The following is a 23,555-nucleotide window of genomic DNA, read 5'->3' as shown; positions in this document are numbered from 1 at the left end:
AAGCAGACTTGATGTTTCAGGTCAAGTTTCTGATCCTACTAAACAACCTGAGAGTTTCTCCATTGATGGTGTGGACTGTACGGAATCTTCAGGCAAGGGGAAAGGTGCCAGGATCTGCTTTTTGGCCAATGCTTCGTGGTGCATTGATTTAGATTTTAGAGATGCAGTGTGGAAACAGGCCCTTTTGGGGCCCCCAAGGGTCCAAGCCAATCAGCGATCACCCCATAAACTAGCAGTGTCCTACACACAAGGGAAATTGACCATTTACAGAAGGCAGGTAACCTACAAACCTGCACGTCTTTGGAGTGTGGGAGGAAACCAGAGCACCGGAGAAGACCCACGTGGTCACTGGAAGAACGTACAAACTCCATACAGACAGCACCCGTAGTCAGGATCAAACCCATGCCGAAGGCAGCAACTCTATCGCTGCACCACTGTGGCCATCGATGTGATGGTCTTAGCTCAATTGTGCTCTCCTGACCTGGAATATCTACCGAAGATTTCTCTTTCCACAAATGTATCTAACCTGTGAGTTTTCTGTTGTTAATGGAACTCAAGTGTCAAGAGTCAAGAGTATTTTATTGTCATAGGTCCCATATAGAACAATGAAATTCTTAATTGCAGCAGCACAACATAATATGTAAACATAGTACATTAGTACATTATATTAAACAATATAATAAACGAGAAACTCAGCAGGTCAGGCAGCATCTCGGGACAGAAGGAATGGATGACGTTTTGGGTCGAGACCCTTCTTCAGACTGATCTTCAGACCTTTCTTCAGACCCTTCTTCAGAACCGAAACGTCACCCATTCCTTCTCTCCCGAGATGCTGCCTGACCTGCTGAGTTACTCCAGCATTTTGTGAATAAATACCTTCGATTTGCACCAGCATCTGCAGTTATTTTCTTATAATAAACGAGAAAAACTGTGTGTCACTCTGTCTCTGGTACCAGGTGGCTCACGCTTAAACAGGGTTCAGATGGCATGACCGCTTGTGTCAATCCATCACTCTTGGTCTTTATTCTATCACTGACCTGCGTTTTTGTCTTCATTGATTCACAGAGGGTTACAGTATGGAAAGAGGCCCTTCAACCACTGACACCACACCGACACCACACCACATCAAACCCCCATTTACACTAATCCCGTGCTAATCACATTTTATTTTCCCTACATTCCCATCATCTCCTCTCGGCTTTGGTACAATTTCTTCTAGTGTGTTCTCACTAGGGGCCATTTATTCTGTGGTCAATTAAACTATCAACTTGTATCTCCTTGGGGATTTGGGAAGAGACCAGAGCATCGAGAGGAAATCCATGTGATCCTAGGGAAAACGTACTAACTCCACACAGACAGCGCCTGAGGTCAGAGTTGACACCGAGCCACTGGAAACGTGAGGCTGCGGCTTTATTGGTTGTGGCATTGTGCACCAACCTTTACCTTTCTGTCAATTAAAACTTGTTTCATTCTTAATTTTGGTCATTTGACTCACAGGTCTGTAATTAACTGTACCGTTATTAGTTGTCCTCCAACCACCTGTCACCTCACCTGTGGCCAACATAGATTCAAAACATCCAGATGATGTATGAAGTGTATGAGGATGTTAAGCTCCGTCAGATCCTATTGGGAGTGAAGAATCAGTGGTGTGCCACAGGGATCAATGCTCACTCCACTGTTGTTTGTCATCTGAACTAATGACCTGGGTGCCAATGTTGTTAACATGATTTGTAACTTTGTAGTTGATACCAAAATTGGTGGTGAAGTTGACAGTGAAGAATATTATCTCAGATTACAACAGAATTTAAATGAATTGGGAGAGTGGGCCAAGGAATGGCTGCAATAGCTGTAGTGTAAGTCAGAAAAGTGCAAGGTGTTACATTTTGGTAAGTTCAATCTGTGCAGAACTTACACCGTGAATGATAGGGCTCCAGAGATTGTTGTAGAACATAGAGACTTGGCAGTACAGGTACATAATTCCCTGAATGAAGCAACGCAGGCAGACAGTCTGGTGAAAAAGGCGTTTGATATACTTGTCTTCATCGGTCAGGGTATTGAGTACAGGACATGGGATGTCATGTTACAACTGCACAGGTCATTTGCGAGACCACACTTGAAGTATTGTGTGCTGTTCTGATTACATAGCTATGGGAAGGATGTCATTAATTTGGTAAGGATACTGAAAAGATACACAAGAATGTTTCCAATACTGGGTGGATTGAGGTATAAAGAAAGGCTTGGTCAGCTGGGGACTTTTCCCCCTGGAATGTGGGAGGCTGATGGGTGACCTGGGGGGGGGGGGCGCGCAGACAAGATGAATGATTAAAGTCTTTTTCTTGCAGTAAGGGAGTCTGACACCAGAGGGCATAGATTTAAGGTAAGAGGGAAAAGATTTAAATGGGACATGAGAGGCATTTTTTTTAAGCAGATATGAGAGGCATTTTTAAGCAGTGGATATATGCAAAAAGGTTGCTAGAAGAAGCTGTGGGGGTGGGTACAATTACAATATTTAAAAGCCATTTGGACAAGTACCTGGGCCTAGTACAGATGCACATCTTGGCACAGATGAGGTGGTCTGACGGGCCTGTTTCCGTGCTGTAAAACACTATGAATATGACAGACCATGGCAACCTGAAATGTGAACCGTCATCAGCTGTTAAGTTTCTAGGGCGCACGTGTATCTCAGAAACTGACTTCAGAGTATCTGAGATTGACATCCGAAACGCTGGAGTAACTCAGCAGGTCAGGCAGCATCTCTGGAGAAAATGGATCGGTGACATTTCCAACTGGGGCCCTTCTTCAGACTGATTGTAGGGCGGAGAATGGGGGAAAAAACTGGAAGCAAAGGAAAAACAGGACAAATTTGGGCCGGCAACTGATGACTGCAGGCAAGGAGGTTCCCTGACAAGTTGACTGTTGGCTAGAGATGGGTACGAGCTCAAGACAGAAATATAGTTGCGAATTGTGGATCTAGTAAACTGACTTAAGCAGAGTATCTGGGTCCATTCTGTACGGCAACACATCTGTTTACACATGGCTGTGCACACTCTGGGCTCTCGCTCGCCAGGATATCCAGACATTGAGGGTCTTGATCAATCCCAGGCAGTCCACACACCCTCTGGCCTCTGCCTTCCTATCAACAACTCCGATATCCTGAGCATGTGTGGGCAAGTTTGGCTCACCAATAGCCCATGCAACCTACATAGCCAATGCAGTTCCTTCATACACTTCTCCCGAAGAGACTGATCTCCCTACCCTCTGATTCATTGCACCCTGACAAAGATATACCCATGCAGCCCCCTCAAGAGAACGTCATTACAAGTGGCCCAGGCAATTTCCACAGCTGTAACCATAAAATCAAACACCTGGAACTGGGTCATTCTGTACAGGTGCTCCTCGACTTACAATGAGGTAACGTTCCGATAAACCCATCGTAAACCGAAAATATTGTAAGTCAAAAATGCATTTAATACACGTGATCACGTGACCAGAAGCGAGCTGCGGCACACCACTGCCATTGCCCAGCTTTTGTGCCATCGTAAAGTCGAAAAATCATAAGTCGAGTTACTCCAGCATTTTGTGTCTACCTAACGTTCCTTTGGTGCTAATGAAAGAAGTTTCATTGAAATCGGTGTTATATTTTTAAAGTTATTCACATTTTAAAGTTTAAATCTATCTCCTTGGGAAGGAGGGGGGTGGGGGGGGGGGAGGAGGGAGGATAAGGGGGGTTGAGGGGGATGGAGTGGGGGGAGGGGAAGGGAAGGAGGCGGAGGGAAGGGGTGGGGGATGGGGGTGGAGGGAGGGGGAGGGGGGAGGTGGGGAGAGGGGAGGGGAAGGGGGAAGGAGAGGGTGCTGCACCAATGCAGGAGAGGTTTGGGCCCAACGGGACCACTTGGTCTAGTATATCTCTAACCCCCTGGATCGCCATTCGGTTCTGCACAGGTCAGGATCCCTCCAACTCAACACATAAATCTTGCAAGGTTGAAACACCACAATATTAACAGTCCTGTTCAGGGTAACTTTGTAGTCCACACATACCACACAGTTTCATCTGCCTGGGGGGGTCCATCTTCAATCTGCTTCCTCCACCTGCAGTTTAAAGGCACAGGGAACCGCGCTCAGCCGAAGATATATGTGCTTGGCCCCTGAACAAAGGAGGATGTGGACCATACAGCCAGCAATGTCACTGAGCCAGTCAGGTGCATTGAGCAAGTCCTCAGATTCCCTGCCAACACTGGATCTCAGCCCAGCCAAGGCTGTGTTACCAGACTTCCCCATCAGTATCGGGCGTCTCAGGTCGTTGGCCACGGTCATTCCTCTCCCTGCTCGTGCACTCGGTGGTCCCCAGGACCCGCCAGCCCTTCCCGAGTACGTCCCCAGGTCAGTAATGCAGATCGCCAGTGGAGTCACACTGAACAATTCATCATTCCCCTATGCACAATCAATTCACATCTCGGGCAGTTGTATCTTCACAGATCCACCATTGAGCACAGACATGATCACCACAATGCTACAGGCCCTCATCCATGGCTAATTCTCACCACAGCTTGGCGCAGCTACAAACCCCACCCCCTCCGCATGCAAAGTGCCTCCTCTGTCTCCACTCTGTCCTACCTGTCAGGCTCCTATGACCCACCAATTACAAATTCTCCAACAAAGTCACTGCCTATGACCACAAGCCACCCTCCACCCCCATCCAGGCTGTGTACAGAGAGGAGGACCTAGCCAGTCCCATCCTTTTTTTCTGCCTGACATCCCAAAGGAAACTGCTGCACATTGTGAAACAGGACTTCCGTAGAGGTGGGCAGTCTGCAAACAGTTTACACACCACAGCCGTCCACACAACCCCGTCTTTGGAAATGCTCCCTCCGTGGCTGACCATGAGTCAGATGCTCTGTTCCCTGATTGCATTCACTGAAGATCCTCAGTGCTATTGGATGAAATCCCCTTTCACGCTCTTATGTTCATAACATTTTCTGACCCGGGCAAGATCTGTGTAAATCTCTGACCATCACATTTTACCTGCAGTGCAGTAGTGACCAGAGCTGTACACAACCAGTGTTTAATGCGGTGGAGGAAGGAACTGCCGATGCTGAAGAAGGGTCTCGACCCAAAACCCAGGAATTCTCTGCCACAGAAGGTAGTTGAGGCCAGTTCATTGGCTATATTTAAGAGGGAGTTAGATGTGGCCCTTTTTGCTAAAGGGATCAGGGGGTATGGAGAGAAGGCAGGTACAGGCTACTGAGCTGGATGATCAGCCATGATCATATTGAATGGTGGTGCAGGCTCGCAGGGCCGAATGGCCTACTCCTGCACCTATTTTCTATGTTTCTATGTTTCTATGTTTCTAAAACGTCACCCATTCCTTCTCTCCAGAGATGCCGCCTGTCCCGCTGAGTTACTCCAGCACTTTGTATCTATCTTCTGTGTTTTATACAGTTCCAGGGAGACTCCCTTCCCTGCGCTCTTTGTCAATAAGAGCAGGTCGCCTCTTTCCCAGCCCTGCCAGTGTCAGTGGTTTGTGGAGATGGTCTCCAGGATCCCTCTCTTGTTCTGCATTTCTCACGTTACTGACCACGTTATTGACCCATCCCAGAGACATTGCCCCAGGTTTTTCCAGATTGAATTCCTTTGGCCACTTACGTATCTGCCTACTTGATGATATCTCCCTGCAGTCTGTTGGTTTCTTCCTCTCTGCCAAGCGTACATATCGTTTGGATATTATCATCAAACCTCTTGGTCATGTTTCCAGCACTTAGTCGAAATTGTTGACCTGTGCCATGTAAAGCAGGAGACTCAGCACTGAGACCGGTGGAAGTGAGAACTGTCTCCTTTCCTGTTCTGGAGAAAATACCTCCCTCGACTGAGAGCAGCACAATGGCACAGCTGGTAGAGCGGCTGCCTCACAGAGCCAATGATATGGGTTCAATGGTTCAATCCTGACCTCAGGTGCTACATTGTGGAGTTTGCATGTTCTCCCAGTGACTGTGTGAGTTTTCTCCAGATGCTCCTGTTTCCTCCCACATCCCAAAGACACGCGGGTTTGAAGGTTAATTAGCCTAGTGTGTAGGAAGTGAATGATAAATTGGGATAACATAGAACTAGTATGAATGGGTTGGCATGAACACGGTGGGCCGAAGGATCTGTTTACCTGCTGCATCTTTCAAAGGGAATGCTCTGTGAGCCAGCATAGATTCAATGAGCTGAGTGGCCTCCTTCGACATTGAAAGGAGATAAATAAGCTGGGTTGCATTTGATATTGCTGGCAATGACATTTTGATCAGAGACTATTTATTACCATGCAAGCTCAGGCAAGAATCAGCCACTGGAGATGAATGTATTGAATGCATTCTCAACCGGCTTTGCCCCGTGGTCAGTTTAAGCTAAACTCTGGAGTTACAAGTTTAACATAAGTGCAAAGTGGATGCTGGGGTGTAAATCCTCCCTAAATCTAATATTTTTGTAACTAATCTAATGGGATAACTAAAAAGTGTTTCCAGCAGATCAGATAACCATCTGTTCCTGATATTCTCAAGGGCCCCAGGGGATGGTAATGTTCAGTTAAAGGCATCCGGTTATACCCTGGGGGATTAGTTTACAATGGTGGAGGGATGCCTTGCATCTTGGAGCTTGCTTAATTGCCTCAGAGAATTGGAGGGGGATTTGCAAAAGCTTTTTTTTCCCCATCAATTACTGAGGACCCAGCTTGGTTTGTTCTGCTTTTGTGTTTAAAGAGTATGTGGGGGGAAGGTGGTGTAGGGATGGAGGTTGGGGAGGGAGGCGAGGGGTGGGGGGGAAACCATCTAAAGAGAGACTGCTGTAGTTTTCCCTTGCTTTCCCCTGAGGTCAACGAGTGACAGCGATCTGTGGGCTCACAGCATGAGATCTTTGCAAGGCTTTGAAGATGCTGAGAGGCGGATGTATTTCAGCAGTGGGCGATCTGCAGGTGGCAGAAGCCAGACAATGTACAGAGGAATTGACATTGCTATTTCCAGCCAGGAACTAGTTTATCAGAAGTCACCTGGGACCTGGATTGATTGACATCTTCTGTCGCTCCCCCACCCCCATGTAGCAAATCCTCTCAGCTTGCAGCTGAAAGAGATTCAGAGGGAGAGGAGGTTGGAGATTTCCCAGTGCAGTTGATACCGGGCACCAGTCCATGGCATTTGAGACCACCCACCCTGACAGATTCGCTGATGACCAGCGATCAGACTTCAATTTAAATAACAACCTGGAAGCAACGCTCATTATTTTCGCTGGAGGATAAGTAGATAATGGAGAACGAGCAGACATTCTTCGTGGCGGACACTGTTAACGTTCTCTACTAAACCTTCCTCTTCCCCTGGCTCTCTCTTGTGCTCCGGCAGGTGACCCTGCCTTCACAAGCCAACCGACACATTTGGTATTAGAGGGATTGATGTACAACTGCAGTGAGATTCACAAGCAAATCTGACCTTGTAGATTCTCACACGTTTCAGCAGAGATCACAGGCCAGGGATCAAGTCCAGCGACAGTGACGCCATTGCCCCATGTCTAACACTGTGGTTTGGAGGTTTCACATTGCTGTTTGCGCCCCACCTCAAGCAGCTAAAACAGCGCAGGCCTGGTACCCTGGTGTGAAAAGGGCCACAGTTATTATGGACAAGTGAGGAGTCTGCCGGATTCAGCAACAACACAACACCCAGCAAAGTCTCAACCTGGAACTCCACAGCTGGGAATCCATCAAAAAGTCAGACTTTCAACCTCCTCAACTAATCGTTCAGTGGCTGCCATTTTATTTTGCTCTGCCATTCATATTTAGTTTATGTTATCTTTTCCCATTAAATTCATCGCTTCCGTTTCCTCCTGGTTTGCTACCGTCTTGTGGAGCGGACAATTTTCTTCCCCTCAGGTTAGTTTCCATTGTTTATGGGTCAGTTTACAATTCTGTCTCCTTCGAGTATTAAAAGAAAACATGATCTGCATTTACACCGATCAGCCGAAACATTGATCTGATGAGCCAAAACATTATGACCACCTGCCTAATATGTTGTTGGTCCTCCGTGTGCAGTCCCATACGCAGCAGGGTGAAATGCACTCTGTATTGTGACACATTCCTCCCGTGATCACCATTAACATTTTCTGTGACTTGTGCCACAGTAGACCGTCTGTCAATTCGGATCAGATGGGATAGCCTTCGTTGCCATCGAGCATCGATGAGCCTTGGGCGCCCAACACCCTGTCGCCGGTTTGTGGTTTGTCCCTCCTCGGACCACTGTCGGTAGGTACTCACCACTGCTGACCGGGAGCACCCCACTAGCCTTGCCGTTTCAGAGATGCTCTGACCCAGTCATCTGGCCACAACAATTTGGCCCTTATCAAAGTCGCTCAAGTCTTTACTCCTGCCCATTTCTCCTGCATCCAACACATCAACTTCAAGAACTGACTCTTCACTTGTAGCCTAATATATTCCACCCCTTGACAGGTGCCATTGTAACAAGATAATCAATGTTATTCACTTTGCCTGTCAGTGGTCTTAATGTTTTGGCTGATCGGTGTATATAGCACCTTTCACAACTTCAGAACACCGCAAAGAGGTGATGATGCCAAAGACATGTGAATAATGTAGATGGGGCACTTAGGGCAAGTTGGGCCGAAAAGCCTGTTTCTGTGCTGTATGACTCTATGATTCAATGATGTCCTTTAGGTGTAGGCAGTAGTGAAACACAGAAAACTCAAGAGCCCATTTATACACCGCACCCCCAGTAAGTTATAATGAACAGATCAGCTGTTCCAGCAATTTGTACAACTTGGTATAAATATTATCCATCGCAAGGAAGAAAACTCCTGCTCGTTCTCAAATAGCACAATTGAAATCCTCACCAGCAAGCTCAGGAGAAGTCTTAGTTTATCTTCTCAATTTCAAATCAAGTGCAATTTATTGCTGTATGCACAAATATGATGAAGTGCAGGTACAATGAAAATGCACACAGGCTCAGACTACACACAAAACATAAATTCTACATGACAGTAAAAATAAAAAGACTGTGAAAAACCAGACCTGACGATTGCACCTGGCAATATCACACTCCCTTGGTACTGACTGGAGTCTCATCACTTTTTTAAAATTCAAAATAAACTTTACTCCGAGTAAAAAATACATACAATACAGGAACTGAGCAAAAAGATTCTTCCGGCATTCTCAGAGGCTGTACATACATACATACATTCATTTCGTCCTACCATAGTGTTTACAAATTTTACCCCACACCCTTGCCAGTCATGTGGCCCCCGAGGAGGGAAATCCCTTCCCCTATTTGAGGGGCATCTCCACTGCCCCCCCCCCCCCCCCCCCCAATGTCCAGCAGCGGAAGGACCCTAGACTGTGGTCCTCCCCCACAGAGTCTTTGCGATGGTTGCACCAAGCTTCAGTACGTCCATCAGCACGTACACGGGCAGGCCAGTCGGCAGCATTCCCTGACGGAGGTTTTGTGCTAAAGCCTCTGACTGGAAGTTGATCTGTGCTCGTGTTTAACTTTCCAGCTTTAAGTTACTTTAGTGCTCATTAACTGAAATGCAATTGGCTCCCTGTGCAAAACAAACAGCGGACATCTGAATGCACTCCTGATACCTGGGCTACATCAGAACAAATCCATTGAGGAAACTGCCACTGGGAAATCTTGCCTCAGATCAATGAACTCACTCCCAGCCCGTCTGGTTTTACATATTTATGTTTACTTTAGTTTAGAGATACAGCGCAGAAACAGGCCCTTCTGCCCACTAAATCCACGCCAGCCGGCGATCCCCACATGCTAACACTATCCTACACACATGGGCGACAATTTACAATTTTACCAGGCCAATTATCCTAGGAACCTGCACGCCTTTGGAGTGTGGGAGGGAACAGGAGATCTCGGAGAAAACCCACACAGGTCAAAGAGAGAACGTACAAACTCCGTACAGACAGTACCCATAGTCACGATCGAACCCAGGTCTCTGGGGCTGTAAGGCAGCAACTCTACCGCTGCAATGATTTAAAAGATTTTGTCAGTGGAATGTGCAGAGGACTGAGTTGGGCAAAAAGAGCCAGACTTTGGTCCCATCAGTGGGAGTGTGTTACTGCAGGGGTAATGGAGGGGCAAGGACACCTGGCGATCCCGGGAAACCCTTCTGAGCAATTCACCCCAGAGCAGCATTTTCAATATCAATTGTCTTGAAGCACAAGCATTGGCTTTAGATTTTAGGGTATACGGAGCGGAAACAGGCCCTTCGGCCCACCGAGTCCATGCTGATCAGTGATCACTACGTACACTAGCACTATCCTACACATTAGGGACAATTTACAATTTCACCAAAGCCGATTAACCTACAAACCTGTACGTCTTTGGAATGTGAGAGGAACCTGGGGCACCCGGGGTCATGGGGTCACAGGGAGAACGTACAAACTCCATACAGACAGCATCCTTAGTCAGGATTGAACCTGGGTCTCTGGCGTGTAAGGCAGCTGCTCTACCATTGCTCCACTCTGCCACCCTAAGAGGGCATTGGCCCAAGCACTTTTTATTTTAAACTGTCCTATTTTAGAGAGATACCATTCCTCAACCTTTCCTCACTAATTAAAAAACACTGACTAAAAATAAATCTATTTTCTATCAATGCCACGCTTGAAACTGCCCATCCTCAGCCCTTGCCCGACCACAGTGGGAGAACCTGCCTCTGTGCCCCTGACCATGAGAGACTGGCTGTTGATGTCTGTTTGGCTCAGGACTCTGTGAGATGGTGCCTTGGAGACAAAAGATACAGAGGGGTCCCCAATCTACAGAACATTAAAGAAAGGGAGAGTCATTTTAATCCGCACTCATTAGTTGACCACTGGCAAGCCAGAGTGAGTCATACATACACACACACACACACACACAGCATCCAGGATTTACAGACCAACATCACCTGTGCCAAGTATCTAGGAAAAACACCATTGTTCAGATCATTTGAAATCTGCAGTGTGTTGAAATGATTAGAGGAGCTGACCAGAGGCCAGTGAGCTGAAGAAATAAATCACACAGACTGGGCTCGTAGAGCCATTAACAGCGAGAGTGCGGGCGGGGGATGGGCTGCAGGGCAGGGAGCAGAACCGGGATTTATGACAATGTTGGCTTCACCTGGAGGATCTGGTGGGAATGTTCCGGAATTACAGTTGCCATGTAATGCTGAACACATGCTGCCTCACATGGAGTTCATTAGGCGACGGGTGTAGTCCCTCACTGAGTGAAGCATTGAGAAGACCCGGAGATCCTGGGTCAGGTACAGGCACTGCACCAGTGTGGGCCAGGGGGAGGGGGAGATGCTGCCTGTCCTGCTGAGTTACTCCAGCATTTTGTGTCTACTGTCAGTGAAAGTGGAGTCACCACCTCCAACACACTGGAGCTAGTTGGCATTTTAAACTATCAACACAGGACTTTGTTCATAATACAGTTTGCGGACTTGCTCGGCCTATTTCTTATTTAGTCATATGAAACATTCCTTAAAGTGGTGACAGCATCAAAGGAATAATGTGTAGGAAGGAACTGCAGATGCTGGTTTAAACCAAAGATAGACACAACATGCTGGAGTAACTCAGCGGGTCAGGCAGCATCTCTGGAGAGAAGGAATGGGTGATGTTTCGGGTCGAGACCCTTCTTCAGACAGTGCATCTGTCAAAAGATTAATAATCTGTCCATCACAGACATTACATTTGACATATATGTTACATCGCTCCTTGAATAATGGAAGGCAAAAGAAAAACAGAAGATTTAAATTACTGGCCATCTCTGTGTGCTTTACTTTGGCACTTCCACTGCTTCGCCGATGATATCCAGCTCCTCATCTCCACCAAGTCAATCTCCCCCACCACACACTCTACACTGACAAACTGCATCACTGAAATAAAATCTTGGCTTCAATCAAACTTCCTCAAACTCAATTGCAACAAATCTGAAATCATCATCATTGGTCCAAAAACGCTCACCAAATCCACCCAAAACTTCATCCTCAACATTGATGGTCTCCCAGTATCCACCTCACCTCACATCCGGAATCTTGGAATCATCCTTGATCAAACCCTCTCCTTCGACAAACACATCAAACACATCACAAAGACAGCCTTCTTCCACCTCAAAAACATTGCCCGTCTCCGTCCAGCCCTCTCCTCCACAGCTGCAGAAACCCTCATCCACGCCTTCATCACCTCCCGTCTGGACTACTGCAATAGCCTTCTCTATGGCGCACCCTCAAAAATCATCAATAAACTTCAATACATTCAAAACTCCGCTGCCCGTCTACTCACACACACCTCGGTCCGTGACCATATCACCCCCGTACTTTATAAACTCCACTGGCTCCCCATCCCCCAGAGAATCCAGTACAAAATCCTCCTCATAACCTACAAAGCCCTCCATAACCTGGCCCCATCCTACCTGACCGACCTCCTCCACAGGCACACTCCCACCTGCACCCTCCGCTCTGCCGCTGCAAATCTCCTATCCCCCCACATCCGGACCAAACTCAGATCCTGGGGGGACAGGGCTTTCTCCATCGCTGCTCCCACCCTATGGAACTCACTACCCCAAACCGTTAGAGACTCCCCCACACTCACCACATTCAAAACATCGCTGAAGTCTCACCTGTTCAGCACTGCCTTCAACCACTGAAGGTCACCTCACCTTCTGTCTCCTTTCTCTGTTCATTTATTTATTTATCTATTTATTCATTTCCCTATGTTCTCAAAATCTCTGTAAAGCGTCTTTGAGTATAAGAAAAGCGCTATATAAATAAAATGCATTATTATTATTATTATAATGTGGTTGAGATAATTGAGTACAAAGACAGACATTGTTGATCTGCTTCTAACTGACTGCAGCCCTCCCAAGGCTTGTTGTCGACTTGTGTTGTTCTCACTCTGCAGAGGCAGTGTTCCATACTGTGGTATCTCCACAGTGACAGTCAACTTTTTCCATGGTCTTCTGAGGTGGCACCTGTTCTTCCGATCCCAAACGTACTGCTCTATCATGACCTGCCATGAACAGTAATGTGGGTGTGTTTGGTCACATTGATGTGTGCCTTCATCATCACCCCATCACCACCACTCCCCCACCCCCCCCCCTCCTCCCCGTAACTCCTGTGGGGGTTGGTGAGGCCAGTCCTCAGCACTTCTGCTGCAGTGTTCTGTCGGTCACTTTTGGTTGTCTTCCGATTTTGTTTGGACTTTCTGTTATTGTGGGGAGAGCTCTGGTTCATCCACTCATGTTTCTACACATGGTTGCTCATCATCCCCTGGGCTGGGGTATTGTGGAAGCTGGGATGCTCAGATAGGGGTGTGTCTGATGATTTAGACTCCTTCAACATTTCATCGTCCAGCTGGCCTTCCTGTACACTGTGGAGAGTGAGGTAAGGCCATCCGGTAATCAAAATGCCAGTCCTGAGAGAACCCAACATAGGCGAGTACTGGGAACTGTGACCGCCCTGCACAGCTCTGGGGTCCTGATTTGGCAATTCTTTGAGCTTCTGAATGGGTGTTTTCAGTAAAGTCTATCCCACAGAAATTAGGAAAATGTTAATCTGGTGCCAATTACACAAGACAGATGTGACCTACAGATGTGCTCTTTGTGGAAATGATTTTCCAATCTACATCATGCAAACCTTCTTTTGTACACAGAGGACTTTTTATTTCAGCCACTCAAGTTGGCATCCACCAAACCACAACTTCTGGAGCTGGCTGGAGTTAAGATCACTTTAGTGAAAATGCCTTGCAGAATGTTTGAACAGCTCCTTAGAGCAGTGAAGGCAGGTGTAAGGTGACAACTAACGCTTGCATTTATATAGCACCTTTAATACAGGAATAGACCCCAAACCATTCCATGTGTGGAATTCAGACAGAGCATTAGCACTAATCACCAAAAGCTGGGTTACAGGTACTGAGAAGAGAGACATTGAGAAAGTTTTAAGAAAGGTATTCCGGAATTTTTGGGCTTGGCATCTGAAGGAAAAACCACAAACAGTGGATGAAGAAAACTGTAATGTGCCCAAATTCAAAGCAGGAAAAATCAAACCACCATCAATGCCCGTTTGCAGGTCAGCAATCCCAGCATTGAGGAATTAATTACATTCAGTTGGCTACATCAGAAGGTCATGTCATTCATATCTCTTCATGAACATACCTGGCAGCGGACTATCCAAACAGATTTGCTATTCCATCATGGGAAGAGACTTCCAGGGAGAGAGAGGAAAAGATTCAAGATGTACCCAAGGCCTCCTTTAAGGCAACATCTCTACTTATTCCTGGGAATCTCTGGCCCATGAACTCTCAAAGAGGAAGAGGGTGGTACTGCGAGAACCAAGTCAATGCATATGGGGAACATGAATGCCCTAAGCTAATGGCAGACTATGTCACCTCAAGCTGTCACCCCCCTGCCAAGCATGAAAACAGGAAAAATAAAGTGTGAAGATAAATGTTTTTTAGACTCAAGGACTTGTCCCGATTTCACAGCTGGGACTGGGTTTGGCTGACAGTCTCGTAACGTCAATTGAAATTGGATGGAAAATCATAAGGTATGGTGGGCCAAGGTCAAAATGGTAAACAAATTAATCTGCAGTCTAAACCGGACCAGAAACAACAATTCAGAAAATATTCTGTGGTAGGGGTCCTGGGACAAGGACAGAGTCCATCAAGATATACGTCTCAGCTTGCTGTGGAAGAACCGAGTCGCTGCGAGCAAGAGGAAAACAACAGAAGAGCAAGGCTGTAGGCACATACCTTCATGCAAATTGGTAATGCGCCTGAAAGCACAACCAATTTGCAGCACGTTTATATCATGTAGAATTGATTCAAACAAGTAGCGACCGTGTTGTTGGAATCCCAGCACAGTGCTAAATCATTTAGTGAGGCTCGGCATCTGAGCAGGCCATAGTAATCCCATTTGCTGTCAACATTTCATAATATTCCCTTCAAGCCTTTATCTAATTCATGCAAAAATAAGTTACCTTGAACTGACACCATGCGATCTATGAAATATGCATGAAAAAATTCTTCTGACCTCATTTTCAGCTTTTAGCACTAAACTGGTTTATGCTTTTTATTATTGATTCAGTATAAACAAGCATAATCCTTTATCATCTGTAAACTGAGACTCTCTGAAGGCTTTCAACAATTTCTTTAGATCCTTTTAACCTTCTTTAGTCGTAAACACTTTTCCAAGCTTATCGTTATATCTATAAATTCTCCATCCCTATCTTGGATCTACATTGAACAATGGAATCATGATTAAGGTGCATTCTATCATGTGGTTAGATTAGATTAGAGATACAGCGCGGAAACAGGCCCTTCGGCCCACCGAGTCCACACCGCCCAGCGATCCCCACACATTAACACTATCCTACACACACTAGGGACAATTTCTTTTTTACATATTACCCAGTCAATTAACCTACATAGCTGTACGTCTTTGGAGTATGGGAGGAAACCAAAGATCTCGGAGAAAACCCACACAGGTCACGGGGAGAACGTACAAACTCCGTACAGACGGCGCCCGTAGTCAGGATCGAACCCGAGTCTCCGGCACTGCATTCGTTGTAAGGCAGCAACTCTACCGCTGCGCCACCATGCCGCCACAAGCTTGTTACAATTATTTTTTATATAGTTTCCCCCCCCCCCCCAGTTATAGTTGTTTATAGACTTTTGAAACTTCTCGTGCATCCGCACATCATTTTCGATATCTTTCATATGCATATAAAGTTGGTATAAAAGACAACTTGCATGAACTCCACTTCTTTTAATATCTTCCAAAGAGCTTAGAGAAATGTGTTTGGAAGTGCAGTTACTATTATAGTGCAGAAAAACATATCCCCTAACCTGCAAGGTGTTGTTCTGCAATTAACAAACAACTTTACAGCTGGCGACAGGTGTGTGAATGCCTGGTTTCAAATCCAGGGCCGAGATAAGCTAATAAAACAGGCTTTTCGAAAATATACCATTTATCACGACGTACAGAAGTTAGAATGATGTCATGTCATTTTACAGCCTTAGAAGGTTCAGACTGCTGCTTTCAGTTCTGAATACCAAACACTTGTTATGCCAGTAACAATAGGCTCCTGTTTATTTTTGTTATATACCCTTAAGTATTGTTTCAGCTCGCTATCGAACATGCTCAGGAGTGTTACTCAAACTTGCGGGTGTCCCCGGACCACGGGGAACATCCACACAGCACCGAACCAACATTTCCCTAAGAAAACAAAAAACACAGGAAAGGCACATCATAAACCATCAGAAGGAGGAAACATTCTTCAAAATCTTCTCTGCTGATAAAAACACATTTTTGTTGCAATGGAGGCCTCAATGGGAAATATTGGAAATGAGAGCTAAAGGGACACTGCATGCTCAGTGGAATTTGCTTCAAGGACACGTTACCTTTGGGCAGAGCATGGACAACAGCTCATAGTCTGCCAGTGTGTCAGTGGACAGAGCACTTCGTGCCTCACTTCTTGAAAACCCCAGGGAGCCTCCCAATGGATGATTGGTGGATTACAATGAGCTTTCATTCCCAAGTCAGAAATACCCCCATGTTGGTTCGCCTGAATGTCAAAGTTGAAGGTTGTGCCTCGAATCCTTTGCTTGAGACTACAGGTCAAAACAAACACGTTATAAAGTCATCGAGCAAGGCAACAGGCCCTTCAGCCCAACTCATTTATTTCAACCAAGATCCTCATCTAAGCTAATAAGTAAATAGATAGCATCAAAGTCATGCACAACTTATTTCTGATCGGAGGCAGGCAGATAGATTTCCTGCCCTCAAGAAAATTCAGGGATATGTGGACAGTGCTGCCAAATGGGACTGATGTGGAGAGCAGGTCACATGGTTGATCAATGGCAAGGCACATTTAAAAGGGCCAGATGGCCCATTCCTTCTTATGTACTTCAAGTAGTTATGAAAAGGTAGGGAATGCCAATATATGACAAAATAAATTTAATATAGAAATGCATGTGGTAGAAGATCTCTATAGGAAGCACGACGTCAGACAGTATGTGCGAAGAGATTAATAAATTACATCTTCTCTCCCGAGATGCTGCCTGACCTGCTGAGTTACTCCAGCATTTTGTGAATAAATCGATTTGTACCAGCATCTGCAGTTATTTCCTTATAATAAATTACATCTAACAGGTGTGGAGAATATGCACAAATCTATAGAGAGAAAGTCAGGATAATGCAGGTGGCAAATTATACCCACATATACACAAAACAATATATTTTTTATCCCAACAGGTGTATTGTGCCCTATTCAAAGGAACATACATCTGTAAAATAAGAGATAGAAGAGATTTATTGGACTCATTCCAAGTTTGAGGGATTACAGCTACAGAAGCAGCTTCCTAAAGTTCCTGAGAGACGGCCTGAGAGATTTGATGGAGTTGCTTAAGACTGAAGGGATTAGGTAAAATAAATAGAAACCCTTTCCATAGGCAGAAGAAATGATGCACTTGGCACATAAACATGACAGAAATCTGTGCAACAAGTGGCTGGGCTTTGAAATGCACTGCCTGATAAAGCAGTGTATATGGACTTCATGAAAGGGAATTGGATATATATTTGAAATAATGCACTGCAATGCTGGGAACTGTTTTCTGCTCTCTATCTTCCCCTTTGCTCTAGTTTACAGACCAGTAATATTATACCAATATCCATGTTTTGCCAGGGTGAATATCTTTAACGCTTATAGATACCCTGTATCTATTTTGCTATCTCAACTCTAATGGCCTATATAAATATTAATCTAGTTATATCCATGATTATCTTTACAACAAAATCATTACTAATGGCCAAGTCTGCCCTTCATTTTTGAAATCCATGCTACCTTTCTCAAACTCTGTTTTTAATGCACTGTATACACATGAAGATTCCATTACTTTCCAATCCATGTAGTCATACAGCACAGGAACAGGCTCCTTGATCGATCACATCCATGTTGCCCATCAAGTATTTATCTATAAATATCCTATTTACCATTAAGCTAGTGTTCAAGAAAACAATTATCTATTTAATGGCATGACATTTAACAAGGGTGGTTAAAAAACAGGTAGAAGGGAAGAACCAAAAATGACACTAAAGTGGCTGGTATTATAGATAGATGAAAATGGTTGTCAAAAATTTCAGCAGGATCTGATCGGTTGGGCAGAGGAACGGTGGATGGAGTTTAATATGGAGAAGTGCGAGGTGTTGCATTTTGGGATGTCAAACCAGGGCAAGGCCTACACTGTGAATGGCAGGGCTCTGGGGAGTGTTGTAAAGCAGAAGGATCTCAGTTTGGTACATAGTTCCTTGAAAATTACATCACAGGTAAATAGGGTGGTCATGAAGGCTTTCGGCACTTCGTCAGTCAGAGTATTGAGTATATAAGTTGCAAGGTCATGTTACAATGAGCACAAGTTGTATTTCTTGGAGTGCAGGAGGATAAGGAGTGATCTTATAGAGGTGTATAAGATCATGAGATGATTAGATAGGGTAAATGCATGGGGATTAAGAACTTGAGGAGATAGATTTAAGGTTAGGGGGAAAGATTTAGTAGGAACCCGAGGGGGAACTTTTTTTTTTTTATACACAAAGGTGGTAAGTATATGGAACAGGCTGCGAAAATAGGCAGTTGAGGAAGATATCACAACATTTAAGAAACATTTGGACATGCACATGGATAAAAAAGGTTTGGAGAGATATGAGCCAAACGCAAGCAGGTAGGACTAGTGTAGATGGGGCAAGTTGGACTGAAGGGCACGATTTCACGCTCTATGACCATGACTATGGTCTCTTGGTGCAATCTGTTAATTGTGCATGCCAGACACAAAAAGAGAAAAGTGCACAGTAAATGGTGAAGTAATATGTGGTTTTTCAAAAGAAAGGCACTTACACAAGCACAATCAATTGAGAGTGAAACAGGCATACATAGTGACAAAAATACTAACCCTGCAAGAAAAATAAGTGAATGATAAGAGTACAGAGCAGAAGATAGAGTGAACCAGATAGCTTAGAAAACTAAGCCCAGAAAAGTTACACTGAGATTTATTTGAAGACAGGTAAATTGTCAGCGAAAAAGATATTGCCAGGAAATTGGTTGGGGGAATAAAAACAATATCCACACCTCCCAGTCAGTGAAGACAGGTCGAATTTCAAAACAGTAACGCTTTAAATTAATTGCTCAAGAACTAAAGTGTATAACGTTCCAGGAACAAGCAACATTCTTGCAAAGTTTTAAACATAATTGCTTTTATTTAAAATTTCAAAAATGTTTTTTTTAATACAAGTATAGCCCTCCTCAAACAACTACCACAGACACTTGGGAAAATATACAATGCAAAATTCCACAGTTTTATTCTACATCACTTACCTACATAACTGTGACAGGGGAAGGTGATAAACGCCAAATGGGAAGCAGGGAAAACCCACATAAAAAAGGAACATTTTAGTCAGTGCTTTTTTCTCCCAAGAAATAAAAACTGGTGATGTGGAAAGGAAGATGAACATCTTGTTGCTCACAAATACTCAAATAATAAATCAGTTATTTATACAAACTACAGTAAAGGGGCAGGTGAAAATAAATTCAAGTTGTGCCACACGATTTTTCTTTCCTGACAACTTGAAGTGTAAGAGTCTTAATCTGGTTGGGTCTGCACATCTGTATGCACTGTACAAATCTCCACAAAGGAGTATTTTACAATTCTTCAGTTTAAAAATCCCACTGCATTCCAGGAGAACCACTTGGTCAGCAATTACAAGACCAGATGACCCTACTTGTTAAATGCAACATTGTTGGCAACAAACAAGCATTAGATGTTATAGAACGCTGTTGTTCTATCATCGGGTGATGTTAGCTTGCACCAACTGTAGCATGTACGGTAAGCATAATCTCTAGTTGTCAATAACTAGACACTCAACATATTAAAACACCCTTTGGTTACACCAGAGATTTCAGGGTAGATGACTAAAATACGAATTTATCATCACAGATGCTGGTCAGAAATTATCACTCACCAGTCTTGATGTGGAAATGCCTAAAATTAAACATCTCTCACCAGGTCAGACATGTTCATCAGCAATAGCCATTTCTCGGCCAGTCATTCAATGACATAACTTAAATCAAAAGATAGTTGGAAGTTCAGATGAAGCTCAAATTCTGCGCTTCAGATTTCTTTCAGGGGCAGGGATTCTACTAAAGTTGTAGGACCTCGTTAGAATAGAAAGCAGCCTTGCATTTACAATACTGTTCTGCGATCAATGCAGGATAATTTTACACATTTTTTGATATATGGTCAAACTTAAAAATTCTGCTAAATGAAACAGATGCTGGTGATACATGGTTTGTGGCACCTGGCACAGCCTATTAGAACGGCCCTCAATCTGCTGGAGTTGCCACTCCTGTATACATTTCCTCCAGCAATAAACGATTTTTAGAATCAACTAAGAACCGACCAGTTTAAGGTCTAATTCTCAGTATTGCTGTCTCTATCTCAAAGATGAACAAATATGAAAGAGCCTATGTTGAAAGCTGAAACAAGGGACAGAAATATTAATGCAAACATTCTGTATGATGTCAATGTAATGAAAACTATAGAGCTATAATCAATGATCTTAATTTCACAACCATTTTTAATAAAACAAGGAACCTTCTAGCCCTCAGCCTCACAAATTCTTCCAACTGCACAAGAGTACAAAATTCTATAAGAGCATTTGGTTTCAACCTTTTTATATTCCTATGAAAGTGTCCAAGTAAGGTTGAAGTTTTGTTTTTGATCCAGTATTTTAAATCAGTCAACGTAAACATTTAAAGTACAAATATGTCTGCAGTTTCCAAAATAATTACTACATCCATCATTTAGAAATCTTGGCTGTTTGCAGTTCACTTCCGACGCTTGCGTGGTGGGATGGAATGTTCACTTGATTCTGCATCACTGTCGATGTACTCATCCTCTTCCAGGTCCTCTTCCTCAACATCCTCCAACACAACTTGCACCAACCTTGTCCGTTTCTGGATGCTCTTTCGTGGTTTGCCTCTTCTGTAGTTGTAATTAGGGAGGTGTTTCCGCAACATCTCAACAAAGCATCGTTCTGATTTTTCTACACAGGTGAGGACCTGGGTTCCTTCCTGATTATACAATTCTGCATTGTTAAACACCAACTTTATATCCTCAAGAAAATCTTCTACAGATCTGTAGGTGCTGCATGAACACTTGCTCTGCATAGTCTGCAAATCCATAGGCTTATTGATTATCTCAAAATAATCTTCTGCTTCTTCAATTGTCACAGGCTCTCTAAGGAGAAAAAACAGTAAACTTTATATAGAAAAGCAGAAACAAACAATTGCCTCATTTTCATGTGGTTTTACTTGCACAACATACTAAGCTCCTCTTAAACTGCAGGAGTTGACACATTGTGATTTGAACCTGCTCATCCTAGCCAGGCATAGATCTTGCAGGACCTATACATCAGGTCCCCCTGCAGGACCTATACATCAGGAGGTGCAGATCCAGAGCAAGCAAGATTATGAGGGACCCCTGCCACCCCAGCAACGGACTGTTCCAGATGCTACGGTCAGGCAAGCGCCTCCGCTGTCACGCTGTGAAAACGGAGAGGATGAGACGGAGTTTCTTCCCACAGGCCATCAGGACTGTCAACTTTTATAACTTCAGGGACTAAATTTTGTCTACACTATATTAACTTTATTTATATGCTGTAACTGTAATTCTTTTTTGTGCACAATCCGCAGGCATTGCCACTTTCATTTCACTGCACATCGTGTATGTGTATGTGACAAATAAACTTGAATTGACTTGCAACACCCACTAGTAACTCACTACCACCCATAAAATCAACACCAACTATGAGACAAAGTACAAGAAAAAAATTAAGAACCTTCATCATAGTGTCAGGACAGCAACCTATCCCTTAACCTAAGCAAAACAAAATAATTTGTTGTCTGCCCTCATCAGATGACAGCTTCATGTTAATTGGCATCCATATCACCCACAACCTAACTGGGTCCCTTGGTGATCAAGAAAGTGCATCAGTGTATCTACTATCTTGGGCATCTGAGAAGATTTGGCATGTCCTCAAGAATTATCTCTAATGTCTGTAGATGTGCTACAGAAAGTATTGCCATGGGATGGCAACTGCTGAACTGCACATGCAGAGAGGGTGAACACAGCCCAGTCCATCACTGGTTCATAACTTCCTTCATCTCAACCAATGTCACGGGTGTGATGCATGAAGAGGGCTGCATCACCAAGGATATCTACCACCCTGGCCATTCCCTTTTCTACCATCTACCTTCTGAGAGAAGATACAGGAGCTTGAAACCTTAGATATCCAGATATAAGAACTGCTGTTTCCCCATTGCTATCAGACTTCTGAACCAATCACTTCTTTCACACCCCCTTTTAGAAGTGCTGATCTGTACTCTTAACCCTACATCATTTGGTTATTGTGTTATTGCACTGTTCCATTTTTATGCACTTCTTCAGATTCCAGTACAATTTTGCACCAATCTTTTGTTTTATAGGTTTATAGGTCCCCATTGTATTTATAGCTATATTTATCATTATTTTATGTATACTGTTTACTTAGTGAAGTTCAAGTTAATAAGGAATTTTGTTGCACCCTTGTGTATTTGACAAACTAATCTTATTCTGAAAATTAACTGTACATTCCCACCTTTTCTGTTCTGTAAAACGATTGGAAAATGCTAATATATCTTCCCCATATAATGAACCATACTCAGTGATAACCTCTTGAATGCTTCCTGAAATGTCTCCTGAAAATCCAAAGACAACATCTTAGGTTCACCTTAAAAATGTACAAAACCAACAAATGTGATTAAATTCTCTTTTGCAAAACCTTGCTGACTTTGTCTATTATAACTTTTTTACTACACTAGTAATCTTATTCACAATATATTCTGAGCATTGTTATACCACAGAGTAGAAATACGTCTGGATTTTCTATAATCTTCCCCAAAGATCTGGTTGTCATTTTTCCTTGTAGCATAGTGTAATTCACTTACCTAAAGGGCCAGCTGTATCTGGATCTGATTAATTTATTCAGGATTTCTTCACACTTTGTCAGCTCCAGGGTTAGTCTTCGTGATCTATATTTTGTTCTTTGGCACACCTATCAGCGCAAGTAAATAGTAATTAGGAAGGCAAATGTGTATGAATAGCGTTTTCTCCTACCAAGCAAAAAGCAAAATTAATCAAAATGAAGATTCATCTTTCTCCTGGCAAGGATTTATTGTTTGTGCGTGAATTTCAGTCAAATCAGATCATGTTATCCACACACCGCTCTTCCAGGGTAGTGACCAAGAGAGTGGACTTCCTTCTTGAGATCCCCACCAATGGACACTTCAGTCAATTGAAATTTGCTCTATGCAGCGAGGAATAGCTGGGAACAATGAATACAGGGAAAATAATAAGACTAGATAACATTCTGGCTGCATTACAGAAAAACCTGCACTTCAGAACTAGCCTCATCTCTACTCATATTGTTCCAATATAATTACAACACTGC

The 23,555-nt window shown here is 44.0% G+C and overlaps 1 protein-coding gene across 5 annotated transcripts in view; it reads right to left on the bottom strand.

Moving 5' to 3' along the window:
- Window positions 1-19,266: 19,266 nt before the first annotated feature.
- The window catches only part of baz1b (bromodomain adjacent to zinc finger domain, 1B), a 60,668-nt gene continuing 56,379 nt past the window's right edge, over window positions 19,267-23,555 (bottom strand). For all 5 annotated transcript variants that reach the window (XM_078421959.1, XM_078421960.1, XM_078421961.1 and 2 more), the window contains 2 exons: window positions 23,053-23,159; window positions 19,267-21,304 (listed from right to left, as the gene is read on the bottom strand). In XM_078421959.1, the coding sequence (XP_078278085.1) occupies window positions 20,893-21,304; window positions 23,053-23,159 (519 nt within the window). In that variant the 3' untranslated portion in view covers window positions 19,267-20,892. The remainder of the gene's footprint in view (window positions 21,305-23,052; window positions 23,160-23,555) is intronic.

Source organism: Rhinoraja longicauda, chromosome 26, assembly GCF_053455715.1.
Source record: "Rhinoraja longicauda isolate Sanriku21f chromosome 26, sRhiLon1.1, whole genome shotgun sequence".
Lineage (NCBI taxonomy): Eukaryota > Metazoa > Chordata > Chondrichthyes > Rajiformes > Arhynchobatidae > Rhinoraja > Rhinoraja longicauda.
Note: the sequence above shows the minus strand (reverse complement) of the source record. Positions and strands in the feature narration are given on the sequence as shown.